Source organism: Pezoporus flaviventris, unplaced genomic scaffold (assembly GCF_033815535.1).
Source record: "Pezoporus flaviventris isolate CSIRO_AGI_PZ_B2104156 unplaced genomic scaffold, CSIRO_AGI_Pfla_v1 ptg000025l, whole genome shotgun sequence".
Taxonomy (NCBI): Eukaryota; Metazoa; Chordata; class Aves; order Psittaciformes; family Psittacidae; genus Pezoporus; species Pezoporus flaviventris.
Window position 1 is genome coordinate 22435636 of NW_026892573.1, and position 16848 is coordinate 22452483.

Genomic DNA, 16848 nt, shown 5'->3' on the forward strand with positions numbered 1-16848 from the left:
TCATTACAGTTTGTCAGATTTTCAGAAAAGATATATAGATAGATACAGTTTTTATGCTACATGGGAGGTTTCTGTGAACAGTAAAACATTATTTAATCTTTGTTTATTTTTCCTTAATACATTTTTTAGTTATTTTTTCTTAAAATCTTAAAAGAACTACTATGAAGTGGGATGAAAGTTAAACAGTTTTCTTGCAAGACATGTCTGTTTAAGGATTAAGAGGTGGATTTGCAGAAGACCTAGGTATCTGAATTTAAAATGTATAGATAGGAAAGTTCTTGTCAATGAACTTCCTCATAGCAAATACATGGTGGAGCAGGCCATGTAGCTCCTGACCTTGTCTCTTCCAGATGATCGTAAATCACTGTGAAGTTACAGTGTAATGAATTCTTTCCTCTCCCATGTGTATTTGCTGTACAAATGGAAATACTTTGAAGGGATGAGATTGAGAAAATTTCTGACTGTATTCTGTTCCAGCATATTCTGTGATATATCTCATGGTTGCATTCATAAGAAATAGAAAGTCAGATGGCATTAGGCAGCAATGTCACATCTTGGGGTGTTTCCCTGTGTGTGGACCACTGCTGCCATCTTGTGAAGAAGACTCTCTTCCAGTATAGGGTTTAGATTTATGAACTCTGATTATACTCAGAGACAGCTTCTTATTTGTAGCTCAAGGCCATCTACATGGAGGAGACGTACTGACAACATACATAAACTTCTTTTGGTTGTAGAACATGTCATCAAGGTCATACTGGAAATGTTATAGTTAGATGTGAAAAGTAACCAGAGCACTAAATCATAGCTGCAACTATTTATTGGGAAATAAGTTAGCTTTTAGATAAGTAAAATGTAAGGCAATTCCTTGTCTACAATGATGTCTAAGATTGTACTTTCATGATCACTTTAAGCAAAGGTAACTGCTAAGCACTGTCCTGGTCATGCATCCCCATGATTTCACTTAAGATGGGTCAAACACTATCTGGCTGCATTTTCCAGCAGATAAGGAAATTATATGCTTGAGAAATACCTCAGAAAAAGCCATTAATTAAAAGGTGGAGGTGATCCCTGCTCTGACTCCCCACATGGGAGTGCAGGCACTAATGCCGGAATAGTGGGAGTGCACACCTAGAGGTGGAAGGAGATAATGGAAAATACTGACACATGGGCAACACACACTTGAGTTGTTTCAAAATGACCATGAAACCACAATCCAAAGCTTGTTTCACAGCCAGTCTGTCATTTAGCAAACTGAGTCGTCGTGCTCCTTGGGAATGATGTGCTTGGTAGCATTGATTTTGGACGAAGAAAGGCAGGAGTGTTAGTTTGACAAAGGTTTTCAGCTCTTAAAAAGATTTGCTGTTACTTACACTTTGCAGTGTCTCAAAACATGACTAAGAACAGCATTTAAACATACCCTGAAAACTGCTATCACTGTTCATAGATAATAATTAGGAATAGAGACTACCAGAAAGGAATAGGAAGAGAGATTTAAAGTAGATGTAGAAATAACCAGTCCATTCAGATCTAACAGGTTAAATTTCCATGTCTGAGTCATTTAAGAGCTGGTACAAGATATCAGATGTTGAACAAAGCTGAAAAAAATTTCTTTTATGATAACAGTAACACTTTAAATAACAAGAAAGATACCTCAGTGCATTGAGAAAAGCCTTTTGTTTATGGAAAATATCTTCTGTTTTCATTGTTGAAGGTATTATCTGCAGTCAGTCTGGAATGCTGTATAAACTTCAGGGGTGTTGAGGGGGAAATTTAATCTTCTTCTTTTACCTAATTCATCTGGTTTGAGATGCGACTTTGTAAAATTAGCCCAAGTTACTGGATCTTCTGGTTAATGTACAATGAATTCAGTTCAGATGATTACAAACTTTGTAATGCAATTGTGGCAGTCATTTCAGTTGAAAACTGCCTTCCCAATAAATGCATGCAATAAAATATACTCACTATACCAACATCTTGAAAAGTAAGACTGAAGTGCTGCAAAAAAACTGTAAACAATTTTATGTATTTCCTTGTGAGGTTTATTCTGTTACTTCTTAATTTAGATAAGGCTGTACTAATGTCTAAGTTTACCTAAAAGCCTTTGGTATATATTTACATGCAACATTTGTAACTGTGTCTTTAATGACATAAGTCATTACAAAATAATATCATTGCTGTTAGCAGTACAGTGTTAGACTTGCAACAAAATATTTTGATGCAGACATTTTTGCAAAACCTAAGAAGTTTTCTGTAAACTTTTAGGTTTGTCTTTGATTTCATGCTTTGACATCTTTTCAGAGAATATGAAACTCTGTCAGTGTCTAAAAGAAAATATTAATCATTAGGGTGTTTTTAATTAATAAACCCCCTTTTTTGGTAGTTAGCATTCAGCCTTCATAATCTCTGAGGTTTGGTTTTGTTTGTTTTTCTGGGTGGCAGTAAGATCCAAATAATAGCACATTCATTACAATTAAAAACCAGCCGTTGGTTGTAGGTACAAAAATGTCAGAATATTCATGTGTCTAAACTTTCTTCAATTTCTGTAATGTGGTAATGAAATTGCTAACAAGGTACTTTCTTCAAACAAGCAGTACTGGAGCTGTTCCTTATTTTCATGTTGTGGTTTTTTGTTTGGTGTTTTTTTTATTTCTTTTTACCTTTTCTGGGTAAGACAGAGGATGAAAGAGTCATCGTTCTATTCCCTGTGCCTATCCATGTGGCAACTCCCACAGGAATTTGTCAGACTTCAAGTTAGCCAAGAAGAGTTTCTGTGTATGAAAGCGCTGTTACTCCTCAACACAAGTAGGTTCTTTGATTTCTATTTTTTTCACTAGGAAGAGTATTGAACCATGTTGTTTAACTTGACAACTGCTAAGCTGTCTGGCTTAACCAATTAAAGCTTCTTTAGGAGGAATGTTAGTATTCCAAGGCCTACAAATATTTTTTCTAGTGTTTATAAGGAACAAATAATTTGTGATTCATTCTTGGTTCTCATCTTCAAATCAAGTGTGCAGAATTTTTGCCTGGAAGCTCTTCAGCTTAAATGACTTTATACAGATTAAAAAAATAAAACCTTACAAGCATTAGAAATACACTGAAAAATATTTAATAATTTGTCAGGACTCAGGGCTTTATCTTGGCCAAGAACTTAAAGCATACTTTTTCAAAAGAATTAGGGAGATGGACATGGCAAACAATATTAACACGTATTCAGCCTCTTGTAGTTATAAATAGATTAAGTTTAACACAAAGATATGGAAATGTTTTTCTTTGGTTTGTTTCTTTAGAACAAAAGCCATGGTCACTTTTAATCATACACATTTTTTAAAGCATCCAGCATACGGCTGCATTCCACTTTAAATGGGGAATGTGGTATTTGATGAAGGTATCTTCCAACCTTTTCTAAAATACTAACGTGTACATCTGCTGAGGCCATAATTGTTAGTTATGAATCTCCAAATAGAAAGTTTTAAAATGGTGCAGGTGCTACTAGAAATGAGAATAAGCACCTCTGAGAAATAAAATTGGAAAAATATTGAAGTTTGGTTCTCTACACACCTATGGAGTCAGAGGAGAGCTGTGCAAATCCTGCATAATGTGCTTGTTGGTTGTAAAGCATAGGAGCTAAAATTTATTCCCCCTTAAGCTCTCCTTGGCTGCATGCTAAAACAACCCTTGGTCTCAACAGGGCATAAGCAGTAAAGATTAAATTTAGCTCATATGAACATTAAAAATACTAAAATAATAGCAAAAAACCATATACTCTGCTAAAGCAATAAAAATAATGTGGATGAAAATCCATCCCTGCTATAAATCCAGTTGCTTTGTTGAATTCTGAATGCATTCTTCGTTTAAATGTTTTCCATCTTATTTTCATCACAAATGAACTCCCTTGCCTATCATTTGAATCTTAGAGGGAAGTTTTAAATTCCAGTGAAATTTAGATCCATTTGTGATTTTCCAGCCATCCATTTCTGTCCCAGAATGTTCAAAGCTAAAAGAAGCATTACAATGATCCAATCCCTGTCATATATGTGTACATCAGTTTAACATTATTCATCAAACTACCATTCTTTACTAATTGCATTGCACTCAGAAATTTATTTTTAGGATGATTTGTTTATATATATATGCAAGAAATTAGTTATAAAGGAAAAAAAAAAGAAAGTATTTCTACCTGTGCTGATGAGCTTTGCTTTTTGTTCTCTCCTGCACTTATTGTCTTGTAGGAAAAAACAGTTTGTCAGATCTTTGGGAAAAGGAACACACCTAACCGTTGTTGCTGAGACATTTAGTAGACGTTTGGTACTGTATAAATATAATTCCACAAAACTCTTCTCAAAAAAACATATAACCTCATTGTTGCTCTGAAGTGTTTTTTAAAACTACTTTTATTTCAGTCATGGTGTTCATTTTAATCCTCTTCAAATGTGAAAGTATGGCCATTTCAAGCTTTCATATACTAACAGTAAATCAAGTCTGAACTTTTAGTTTCTCATTCTGTCTTCTGTTTGATTTATTGTTTAGATGAACTCTTTTTTACTTTTTCTATCATTTTGAAGAAGCAGTAATTTGCATTAAGCACAACAGAATGTCAGTTTCAATACATTTCTAATTCTGAATGCCCCCCCCAGCCTACGTGTTAACGTTATTTTTGATTTTACAGTTTTTCCATTGAGTTTGCTATGACTTAGGTGTATTCTATGTATTGTATTTGTGACAGTTTCAAAGATGTCTTGAAAGCAGAATTAGTCTTTTCAAAAGTGGACCAACATGTTTACGTTCTGCAGTTGTTCCTATTTTACAGGTCCTTGTTTACTGTATGCAACATGCTGTGTTGTAGCAGTGCCCCGTAAGTTCTAAATAGGGCTCCATTTTGTAGAGGCCGTGTGCAGTTGGGAAGTAGTACTATGAATAGTTCAGAAATGCCTTGATTTAAGAAAGCAGACCTGTACGAAAAAGAGAGAAATAAGCATATAGTAAGTTCAGTTCTAGCTCAAACACTTTCCAGACTTTGATTTAGAGGAATTGCAAAATCTTGTTGCACAAGATTTTGGCTGTGTTCTTGCCACTGCATACAAGCATCCACGTTCTTTACATATGTTCAGAGGGAAGGAACATTTGAGCTAACTGTGCTTAAGTTGCATTTGTGCATGTAACACATTGTAATTCTTCACTCAAATACATAGCTTAGTGGAACTTCTTGTGATTAAACAAGAATGTGACCATGCTTTTGCAGAATTCTAGGGAAATGGGCTATTCACTGCTGGAAGAAATCTTTTAACTTAATTCACAAAGGAAATGTAAGGGCTAAATTGCTGGTTTATAGATAAAAGTCAAGGGTATCATCCATCTAACCCTAAATTCCATCAGAATGTCAGTTGATACGAAAAAGATTTCCTAGATGTCTGTAAATGTGCTGTTAAGACATACCCTGAGCCACCCAGGCTTTGAAAATCAAGCTATTCTTTTTCCATGACTCAGCTTTCCCCTGCCATGAGTATTCCTGCCTGTATTATTCCTCAGCACATTGTATTCTCTGCAAACCAGAACTTGTGCTTTCCATTCAGACCTATGATGTAGATGTGACAGCCACACTTTCAGATACCTCCTTTGTCTATCTGGACTTGAGAGGCCATACTGAGTCAAACTAAAATCCCACCTCATCCAGCATTTTATCTCCATCAGCCACTGAAAAAAACCTAACATGGCATTCCTAAAAGCTGGACTGTTCTTAGGTGTACTGTAATAAATGTACTTTCCGTAGAAGCAGTCACAGTTTCTATTCTCTATTTTTATTTTTGTTTGAATCTGTTTTAGTTAGCAGTCAGACCCTGACTTCTGTAGCCCAGTTCAGTGCTTAGACACTTACCTTTAAAGTAAACCTGCTATTTTCTGTATGTGTGTCTCTCCTTCCCCTGGACACCCAGCTGTCAGAGGAGACACTGAGCAAGAGACAATCTCGGCAAACGAACGGGATTGTTTCCTCTCCTGGGCAGTCTCCTGCAAAACAGGAGACTTCTGCTTAACTCAAGTAGAACAGAGACATGAGCTTCTGCCTTGACAGTTCTCTCTGGGTTTGGGGTGATGGACTTTTACTGTTTGCCTGAAGTGTCTCCTTTCCCATTATGTTTTTCTGAGGAACCAGACATGACTTAGGCAGCTGATTTCAGAACAGGGTCTGTGATTCCTGAACAGAGAGCAGTGTTGCTCACAGTGTGGGATTTGCTATCTAATTATGGACCAATTTTTTAATTTTTTAATTTTTTTCCCTTGAAGTCTGTTGTGGCCCTATTATTAGTCATGGTCTGATACCAGTTTGAAATGTTCTAGATACCTAGATAACTATCAGAAGATTTATTTAGCTGAGCTAGTCCCTATGACATTCTTTCAGAGTCCATGGAGAAAAATAAGCATCTCTACATTTCTTTTTAAGGATACTTCCAAAACAGTGAACATTCCATGTGCCCAAGAGCATGTTTTACTGTAGGATTAGTAGAATGAAGAAGGATTTACATTTGATTGCCAGATGGGAATAATTTTTAGAGTTTAATTTCTTAAAGTTTTTAATTTCTTAACTGCCTCTGACAACATAAATTATAAGACTTGTGTATTACACATCACCATGCCACGAAAGTAAAGACTAGAGCTTGCACTGTTTCCTTACAATGCCACCAGCACATACTGTCAGCAATCAGATATGATCTTATCACAGCCATTAACGGGTGTATTTCTCAGTGTTTTCTCCATATTCTCATTTTGGTCCTCATGGCTCACCTTTAAGAGAAGAGTGAGTTCAACCATTTACCCCTCCTTGCCAATCTCTCTAAAAAGTTGCTCACATGCTCACTCCAATAGTGCAACTATCCTATTAAGAGGTCCAAACAGAAGGCCTGAACACTGGATGCTTTACTGTCTACACTACTTAATAGTTGTTAGTTCTTGACTCCATTTTGAAGTCCCAGCTCCATCTAGATCTCTCTAACGTAAATCTGCTATGAACAGACATGAACCCTCATCAGTGTAAACATAAGCCAGTTCATAACAGCTTTATTCAAGTATGGGAGTGGTTCTTTGAGCCATCTTCAGCAGTGTTGTGGTTTAACCCCAACTACCAGGGGTTTATCCACTGGACAGGTTTAACCCCTGTACTACCTATTAGGAAAAGAATTAATTCTATCACAGTCAAAACCAGGACAAGCAGACAGGTGTCTGCAGAAGCTTATGGCTATTTCTAGACATCAGCAATCAGCAGAAATGTCTGATTGTTGCTGGTATATCCCAGGACACTAACTCTGTCACTGCTTCTGGAGTAGCCTTTGAACAAGAAGAAGGACCTGAAGTATAATAATGAATTGCACTCCACAGTCTGAAATACTAGAAATTGTTCTGTACTTTAAATTTCTCCTATTGCCTTCAGAATAAATTGCAACAGAAGTGTTACTTTCTTTTTAGTTCCTTTGGAAGGTCTAAGAAGCCAAAGCCAATTTGATGAGATGAGAACAAGTTATATTAGAGAACTGGTGAAAGCAATTGGTTTGCGCCAGAAAGGCGTTGTGGCCAACTCGCAGCGTTTCTATCAGCTTACAAAACTGATGGATTCCATGCATGATGTAAGTTTACTTGTGGAAGTGGTTTGCTTTTTATGTGAGGAACTAGTATTTCTTACATGGAATTTTATGGAAAGTGGCTAGACAGTATCTCTAAACAACAAAAGAAAACCTCTACATTTTTAATTTAGTGTGTATATTTGCATGTATAGATGGCTGTATATTCGTCATGGATATATATTGTGTATATATTATATGGTAGACAAGATTTAAGAAATACGATTTAAGAAAAATGACAAGATTGAGAAATGTGCACTGAATGCTACCATTTTGTTTCATTATTTTTGTAATGTAGCTAGTATAGTTTCAGGTTTTGTTAAGGGACAGCATGTGTGTGTGTTTATACATGTTCATGAAAATATTTAAATAATGCAAAGAAAAGGCAATTCAAGTTCCAAAGTCAGGGTACTAAGAATTAGAGAAAGACAATCAAATTTTGCAACCTTAATTCAACTACTTTTATGAATGTATTCTATGCCATTTTTTCAGTTTCTGTCTGTATTTGGGAATTGAGTCATCTTTGATATCTCTAGTAGTAATACCAGAGATTAATCTGTCTTAAGAGATGCATCTGAATCCTTTCCATACCTCTGAGAATTCATCATATATACTATTGGCTTAGCATCCACTGAAACTGAGGCATAACATATCTTTATAACTTCTGCCCATGTGAATACTGTTTTGTATTGGCTTGTGTATCTCTGCAAGAGAGGCAGAAAGCAGGCAAAAAGAGGACAATAGCTATGTTTTTAGCAAGCACTGGAGAAGTAGCACTGAAATAGTTTAGGAAGAATGCTTTTGAGTTTGGTGTTGATGGTGCGATGCTCACAGGAAGTTCAGGGAAGGGTGGGTCCATGCATGCTTGTGTTCTTCACTCTGCAAATCTGCATTTTATTTTAATTGTTCATGAATAAACACATTTATTCATCTAAAACCTTTAACTGTAACTAATTCCTCTTTCTGATGGGGGAAAAAAAGGCACCCTTTGAGAATCCCGTTTATGGGAGTTGAGAGGTAACAATATTGATAATTTTGTGGCTCACCAGGTGGTATGGAGTCTTTCAATCCACTGCACAAACCTCTCCAGAAGCTTCTGCTATCTACAGAATTCACATTCACTATTAGCTATTGCATTGTCTCAGGTAACAGCAAAACGAGAATGAGACAAGTATGAAAAACATCCTTTCAGGTTAAGGTAGAGAATTCTGAAGGTAGGATATGGAGCTTAACTTTAAGTATTTACTGGTAGTCAGACTGCGGTTGTCACCTGGGACTGTCAGAGCTAAACCCTTCACTGGATTAGCTTTATAATGTTGATATATTTAAACAACAGAGAAACAGATAAAGCACAAAAATTTATGGATCTGTATGAATATGACAAATTTTGCCAGTCACTAAAAATGATACTCAAATTCTCTAACATTGTAGGAAAACACAGTCTTGGAATAACAAGTCCTGGCCAGAATACTACTTGTAGTAGCCCTCTGCTCAAGCAACAGTTTGGATCAGTCTTGCTTAGCATAAAAGGGCTTCCTGCCTTACCTGGAGTAATAACTTGCAATCTGAGAGTCATAGCACCCAGAGGAAAATTCTGAGATTTCCTCTTTGGCTGTAGAGTCAATCTCTTAATTTCAAATGCTTAAAGTAAGATAGTCTTAGTGGTTGTGAGCGAGCCTTGCTGCAAAATATCCAGCAAGGTGATGGTGAGGGTAATGTTTGGTCTATAAAGTACCTTCATTCAAATGCCTTTTTTAGGCTGATAAAGTGATGGGAGATACAAGATCATCACATTGGAGAGACTGTGTTGTTAAGATCTAAGGTAGGAGAAATAGTACAATGTTTCACAGTGTAAAGATCTCAGGTCTTAAAGAAAAACTACTATAAGATTTGAACTTCCGAGAGAAGGTAGAAGAGGTAAAACAGTCATAGTTGCTTTCAGGGGATGAGGGCCTGTGGTGTTTAATGTTTGTGGCATACCCAGATACGATCGTAATCAGAACTGTGGAAAAGCTTGCAGGCAAACAGTAAATGCTGTCCCTCAGAGCAGTGTTTGGACAGCACACAGTGGTCAAGGCACTAAGATGTGCTGAATGTGAGAATAAAATAAGTTTGAATATTTGCTTAGTAATTGCCATTGTTCATGGTGCCTGTCATAAGTGAGGATGATACTCTGTAATATCAGTAAGGCACTGTTTTTATGTGACATGTGGCTATGTTTAGTTTATGATTTTTGCCACGGGAGGATATTTTAATAGGGAATGACAAGCACTCTCATTATTGCTTCAGGAAATGACAGAGGAAGGTATATAAAGATGTCAGCTGATGGATGTTTGAGATATGTGATTTGCAGCATGCTTGCCTGACTGATTACTGTTATCTTGATTTATCATGTTTGTATTTTGTTAAATCCAGCTAGTGAAACAGCTCCATCTCTTCTGTCTGAACACATTTCTCCAGTCCCGTGCACTGAGTGTTGAATTCCCTGAGATGATGTCAGAGGTGATTGCTGCCCAGCTACCCAAGATTCTGGCAGGGATGGTGAAGCCTCTTCTCTTTCACAAAAAGTGAAATGTCTTTTCTCTTATCATAGAGATGATTTCTGGGTCATTTTTTTGTTTGTTTATTTTGGTCAAGATTTTGCAATGTCAAGACTTCAGTGTATTTGTCACACTTAACTCTGCCTACTGCTTTATACTTGTAACATACACAAGCCGTTTAAGCTTGATGTACATATTGTGCGTCCCTGATTCCTTAACTGCAAAAACCACAACAGTCGTAAGAAATGTTTTGTAAACTTGGCTAGGTTGCTTTTAAGATATGTATAAGAGTGACAATGAATAGAGTTGTCAGATTTCTAAGAACAGTTATCTTAAACATTTTTCTTACATACTACACGCTCTCAAATTTCTGATACGACATGGTGTGAACTTTTTACTTTAATACACTGTGTGCATGGCTGCATGTGGGCATGTGTATAATACAGGATTTTGGAGGATTAAAAATAAATATTACCCACATTTTCTCACAGATATTTCACTTTTTATTAATTAATCTGACTCACAGAAATATCTTTTCAAAGTCAGCTGTCCGGGATTACATAGTTGTTGCTCACCTTCATGAGTAACTAAAGTGTTAGGCACAAAGTATCCATTCATACTCTTGTCTGTGCTCATCCTGTGTTGAAACGCTGAGTTCAGTATGCTGTTCGCTGCACCGTTCAGTGTCGCTCTCCTTCAAAAATAGGAAAGCTTAGTAAAATTTCAGTGTATATTACAACAGAAGTAATGAGTGTGCAGACCTGCTAAGCTTTGGTTTATGTTATTTTCCTTTAAAGTTTAGCATTTACTAAAGCTTAATCACTTGGCTGTAATCCTCAATTCATCAACTTCACAATTCTGTATTTCAGAAGCTTTAAGTAGAGATGTCTTCACTGACTACAACTCTTAATAATCTTAATGTTTTGAATTCCAATGCTGAATACTCAAACAGCTATTAACATCAAATTATAGTGAGATTAAGTGCAAAAAAGAAATTGAAAAGATGACATTTTGATACACATCAGGCTCATTTCAGTGCTGTTTAGTGGAGCTGCATATTTTATATTTTAAAGTCATGCCACTATAATTGGGGTAACTCTAAAAGAGGAATTAGACTATGTTAGCTTTATACATTAAAGAAGAATGTAATGTTTTACCACAAAAATATTTGACTGAAAAAAATGTGATGTTTGTTTCTTTGATGTGGATATAAAGCAGCTCATGCATTTAAGGCAGTAAATTGTGTATATATTCAAAAACCAGAGAAACAGATAAAGCACAAGAACTTATGAATCTATTAAAATACAACAAATTTTGCTAGTCAGTAAAAATTATACTGAAATTCTCCAACAGTTTAGGAAATCACAGAATCACAGAAGGGTTGAGGTTGGAAGGGACCACTGGGATTCATCTAGTCTGACCTCTCTGCTAAAGCAGGGTTGCCTACAGCACATTGCTGACTATTGTGTCCACACAGGTGTGGAATATCTCTTAGGAAGGAGACTACACAACCTCTCTGGGCAAGCTATTCCAGTGCTCAGTCACCTTCACAGTAAAGCTCTTCCTCGTGTTCAGGTGGAATTTCCTGTGGTTTAGTTTATGCATGAAATGGCAAGTCTTAGTTCAGTACTTGCTGGCCATATGGTTTTGCTCTTCTCCATTCCATGCTGGATGCATCCATCGTGTGATAGCATAACGTTGATGATGTGTAGGTTCATCTTCATAGACGTAATATCCTTGTCACCTGAACGAAGTCCCATGGGACATAAGATCAGATCAGGGTGCTCCTCATTAAAAGCGCAAGTGATGTTGCTTGTTCATAAAATTTACATTCTGTTCTTTAAAAAAGTGTGTACAAGTAACAACTAAAGGTATATCTAAAGGTATCCTTACTGTTTGTTCTTTCCTAAAGCCAATGAGGAAGAAGCTACATTACAACTGGGGATAAAAGTGTTTCTGAGATTCCCACATAATAGTACAAAACCCACTGTAGTTGGTGTGAAGATGTGGCCCTGGATAAAATGGTATAAGCATAACTTTGTGTTAGGTGACTAGGTTCATCACTGCTAACTGCCCAAAGACAAACAATTTATTTCATATTCAATACAATCTGACTTCTAACTGTGATCCTTAAAGCAATTATGTTTTAATAAATAACACAAAAATCTTTATTTCTGCATCTTGAAGTTTTGTTTTCTTTATTTTTCTCTGTATTTAGATTCAGTAATTGTGGACCTTAGTGTCCACTTCAACTATTCCTCTTTTGTGTAGCAACAGTATTTTCTTGCATTCTTTGTGAATTTAAGCATTGCCACATAATTTACTATTGAATAAACTATGTTACTGTTTAACAGCTGTTAACAGAAACGTCCCACACTAAATATTATTCTTCAACACCCTAACTGTGAAATTAGAAAACAGAGTAGTCAGCGTGTTTGCCCTGGACAAGCCTCCATCTGCCTTTTATTCAATCCCTGAAATTTGTTCCAAGTGGCTGCCATGTCACCATGTCCCATAAATACAGCAAATGTTTGAAGTGCTCTGTATTTGTCTCAGAGGCATAACCAAAAAGGAAGAAAAGACGCCTTTGGGGAATAGATGACAAAGGTTAAAAACATTTTTAATTTGTATTTCTTAAAGTTCTCTAACAGTAAAAATTCCCAGAACCTTATGGTCATGATAAATGCACTACATAAGATAGAACACATTTGGCTAAATGTGGCTGCAGTATGAAATTAAAAAACTCATTGTTTTAATTTGAGAACTTCCAGATTTGATCCCAGTTGATAAAATTGCCTTTAGTCTCTTCATCATCATTTGCTCTGGATTACACAGATACCATGAACACTGATTGAAACTCAAGATTGCTTCCTTCCTTACCTATTAGCAGGTACTGTGCCTTTTTATCACTGCAGCAATGTCCAAAGAGCCATCAGCAAACTAGGTTTTTTTCTTTCAGAGAGTATGAGGCTTTGCAGTTGCTTGCACTTCTCTGCATTAATATTTGTTTGAAGATTAAGGTGCTTTTTGTCCTGAGCTTTACAGATAGGTCCAAATAAAACATCTTGCAGTGCTTCTCAATATACTGACCAAAGCTTAACAGTTCTGGACCTTCTTAATGTTGCATTTCGCACACTAGAAATCAAGAGGTTTTGGTAGATGTACTTTTTTGTTTTCTCACGTTTATGATGTGCCTGACGACATCTGAAAGGTAAGAGACCTGTTGTACTAATTAGAAAGCTTGCTATCTTCTTCAGATTGCAGACATAACTTTTTGTCTGAGCTATCACTACAAGTTCATCTTACACTAAGTAATGCAGTCCCACACCCGAGGCCAAGCCTCTCCTATTCTGTGCAGTTTAGCTATTTTTGACCCTAAAGTTTTCAGCACTGCCTTGTGCTATCACTTCAGTGAAGCAAACAAACCAGCCCATGAAGTGAACCGTTTCCTTTGGGCTCTGCTGTCGTTAGTCAGCTTTGTGGAGTCATTGCATTTATAGTTTCTAAAGACCTGTGGAGGTTGAAGTGCCTGGCAGTGGCAGCCCAGCTGTGTTTGGAGAGCTGTGACAGTGCAGGGCAGAGAAGAGGAGGCCTCCAGCCCCAGAGAGCTGTTCTGCTCTTTCACAGCAAGTTGTTCACAGCTGTACCTGCTGCGCTCAAAGAAGCACAAAAGGTCAAATGCTTGGCTCATGTTTGCAAAGATCTTACCTGGATCAACTGTACTGACCAGCCTTTAGGGAAGGGGAATGTGGCTTCCTTAGCACCTCGTTCATGTAGCCTGAGAAATTAAACCAATTTCACTGCACTTCAGAATGGTCTGGTTGTATGTGTGCATAATAAACTGGAGCTTAGGTAGCTTTGAACACTGGCTGTGCCTCCAGCTGCACTGCACTTAGGTTTTCTTGGGTAATATCTACAGTAGAGAAGCTGAGAGTTCAGTTTGCATTTTCTGACCAGTCAATGCTTCATTAGTAGCTTAGGAGCTTTTTGGTTGGTTGGTTTGTTTTCCTTTTGAAGTACAGTAACACTTCTCTTACTGGGAAAGTCAGCTGCTTTCCTGCGTTCCTACTTAAACCCAAATGCTGTCCGTGATATACCAGTAGCATGAACACTGGTTATCTTATACTGCTTACACAAACTTGAGATTAGTTTATCCCCAAAGCAGGAGGGAGCTGTATTCCAGCCATGCAGCAGTGCAAATCCACGTACACGCGTCTCGCCTTACATGCCGTTTGTGGCACGCTGACCTTTCTTTCCTTCCTCTAAGCCAGCTTGCAGCCACAGAGCTCACATCCAAAGCCCTCCCAGCTTTCCATGGCTCAAGAGCCTGTGTACATCCTGCCAGGCTGGACTGTCAGCGTTGCTGGATTTACTGGTTTGTACTGCTTCGTGTCATGATGACCTGACTTGAGCAGAGAGTTTGGTTTTAATTTAGTTCACTTTTCTCTGCTGGAAGTTGAAAAGGGAAAAAAAAAATATTTTAGGTGTTTTTTATTCTAAAATTTATGAGGTTTTTTTTCCAATGAATGCTATTAATTAATTAGATTGATGTTATTTGCATGCGGAATGGTACTGTAGCTTCTCAAGCTCAGCTAGAAACATGCAGTAAGAGGTGACTGCATGGATAACTATAACCAAGTTAAATTTTAGCTGGCTGTTTACCTTGAAGGGAAAACAATCCTCAGAAAATAAGCCTTCAGTGCTGTTGAAACTAATGCAGCAGTTGCATAACTTCAAGTACCTGAGCAGCACTGCTCTCTTGATGTATTTCTTCACTCACATTTAGGCATTTTTTCCCTGGGTTGGGCGCACAGTGCTCTGTATGATAAAGGACATCAGGGAGTGGTGAGCTTTCATTTAATTCTAATTTATCATTTAAAACTGGCAACATTTCAGTTTCATGCCAGTGTGTGGTGTGCTTATTATAAAAATACCACCACAAGTCTTCTACCCATAGATCATGGTTTTCTGACCATGAAAACTAAATTACCCTTTCACCTCAACACATACAATAGTTCTACCAAGTTCACATTCAGGCATATCAGCGAGGAAGTTCTCACAGTGTCATTTAAATAGTCTCACTCTGTTGATTTTCCCACAGCTCAATTTGAATATCCACCCAGCCAGTTTAGTACTAAAATCTCTTTATGTTGAGGAAAAAGAAATACATAATTGACAGCAATCCAGAACTCTGCATGAGTGAACTCCACGACAGTGTCCTTTCAAACAAGGGGCTAGATTGGGTGAAAAGCACCTAGGGGGCATAATAAATACCTTTGCCATCAAGTCAGAAATGAGTAGGAAGAGCAGTGCAGACGGTGGTGTTATACAGGTGAGACTTACATGAACATCACCGTAGGTTGCTCGTTCCAGCTTGTAGTTTTCACATATGCCTGTTTTTCATATACTAGATAAAAAAAGAGTAATGATTTTATACTTCATACCCTGTATTGTTAGTTTATGTCCAGTGTGAGACTCAAATCTGCAATACCTCCAGTTGAGAACAATGTTCTCATCATAGCGCTTGTCAAAACCCCCTGATTTATTCCAGCAGGTCGATTGTGGCTGTATGGAGTATGAGTAAGGAAAGCACCAAACAGATACAGCCGTGTGTGTTCAGAAAGGTGTGTACATGCTTTTACTTAATAGCACTTGGAAACACCCAGCTACCTGCAATCACTATATAGTTTAAAAGTAGATTTTGTTTCATATTACACAGTGCCTGAATAAGGCTGACTGTATACTGAAATTTAATAATCCATTCCAAAGTCATCTTATATAATCTTTGAAAACTGTAAAGCCATAAACTTTACAAACTCCCCAAAATGGACACATCTGTCTATTTAAAAGGCAGTTGATTGCAGCTATTACCAAATGTATATAAATGTAAAGTTAAAGCTATTGCTACAAATAATAGTGCACAGTGCTTTTTTTGACAGCTGTGGAGCACTGTGCATGCAGGGCTGAAATACTCAGTTTAAGATCACGCACATGCAGGCACACATGGGAATGCAGGCAAATGCTGTTACACTGGCAGCCCTGCACTTTGCTCAAGCCATGGCCAGTTCACAGCAATTTTACACAAAAGCATCAGCGCTGGGCTTGCTCTGAGGAGTGGTTGTATTTGTACATTTTGTATTTGAAATTTGCATATTCCCAACACAAGCTACAGCCAGCTTGTGTTTGACTGGGGGACAGAAACGGCCATGCTTCCTGAAGCCTTGTAATACAGGTCGTGTGTCAACTTGTCTGCTCACAAAGCAAGGTTATAAACACCTCACATTAAAAAACAGTAAAAACTCAAACCTCCAGAATTTTGAAAACAGCACTTTAGAAAGATTTTAATTTAAGTACCCTTAAAGCCTTCCCTGAAGACAGCCATTAATGTTAAGGAAAACTACATGATAGAGAGAAGCACAACCAAAGGGTTAAGAACCTCTTGCAGTTCACGGTCTCTTGCAGTTTCTGAATTTCAGACAACTTCTACATCCCATGGCCCACATTTGTAAAATGTTTCCTCTCCTCTCCTTCCCCTGCCTTTAACATGCTTTCTTTCCCAAGGGTCACTTGGATGTCTGAGGGATTAGCACTTTATGCAAGCTTTGTAATCCTTGCTGGAAAATTCAGTAGAAAGCCAAATAATCCTTAACTTGGAGACACACTACTTGTATTTCTCTGTATTTAACATTTAAGATCATGGG

General features: G+C 37.3%; 1 protein-coding gene across 1 annotated transcript in view; it reads left to right on the forward strand.

Moving 5' to 3' along the window:
• Positions 1-12323, forward strand: part of PGR (progesterone receptor) — a 36895-nt gene extending 24572 nt beyond the window's left edge. The window contains exons 6-8 of the mRNA XM_061457829.1: positions 2672-2802; positions 7456-7613; positions 10023-12323. Coding sequence (XP_061313813.1) covers positions 2672-2802; positions 7456-7613; positions 10023-10178 — 445 coding nt within the window. The 3' untranslated portion in view covers positions 10179-12323. The remainder of the gene's footprint in view (positions 1-2671; positions 2803-7455; positions 7614-10022) is intronic.
• Positions 12324-16848: the final 4525 nt, after the last annotated feature.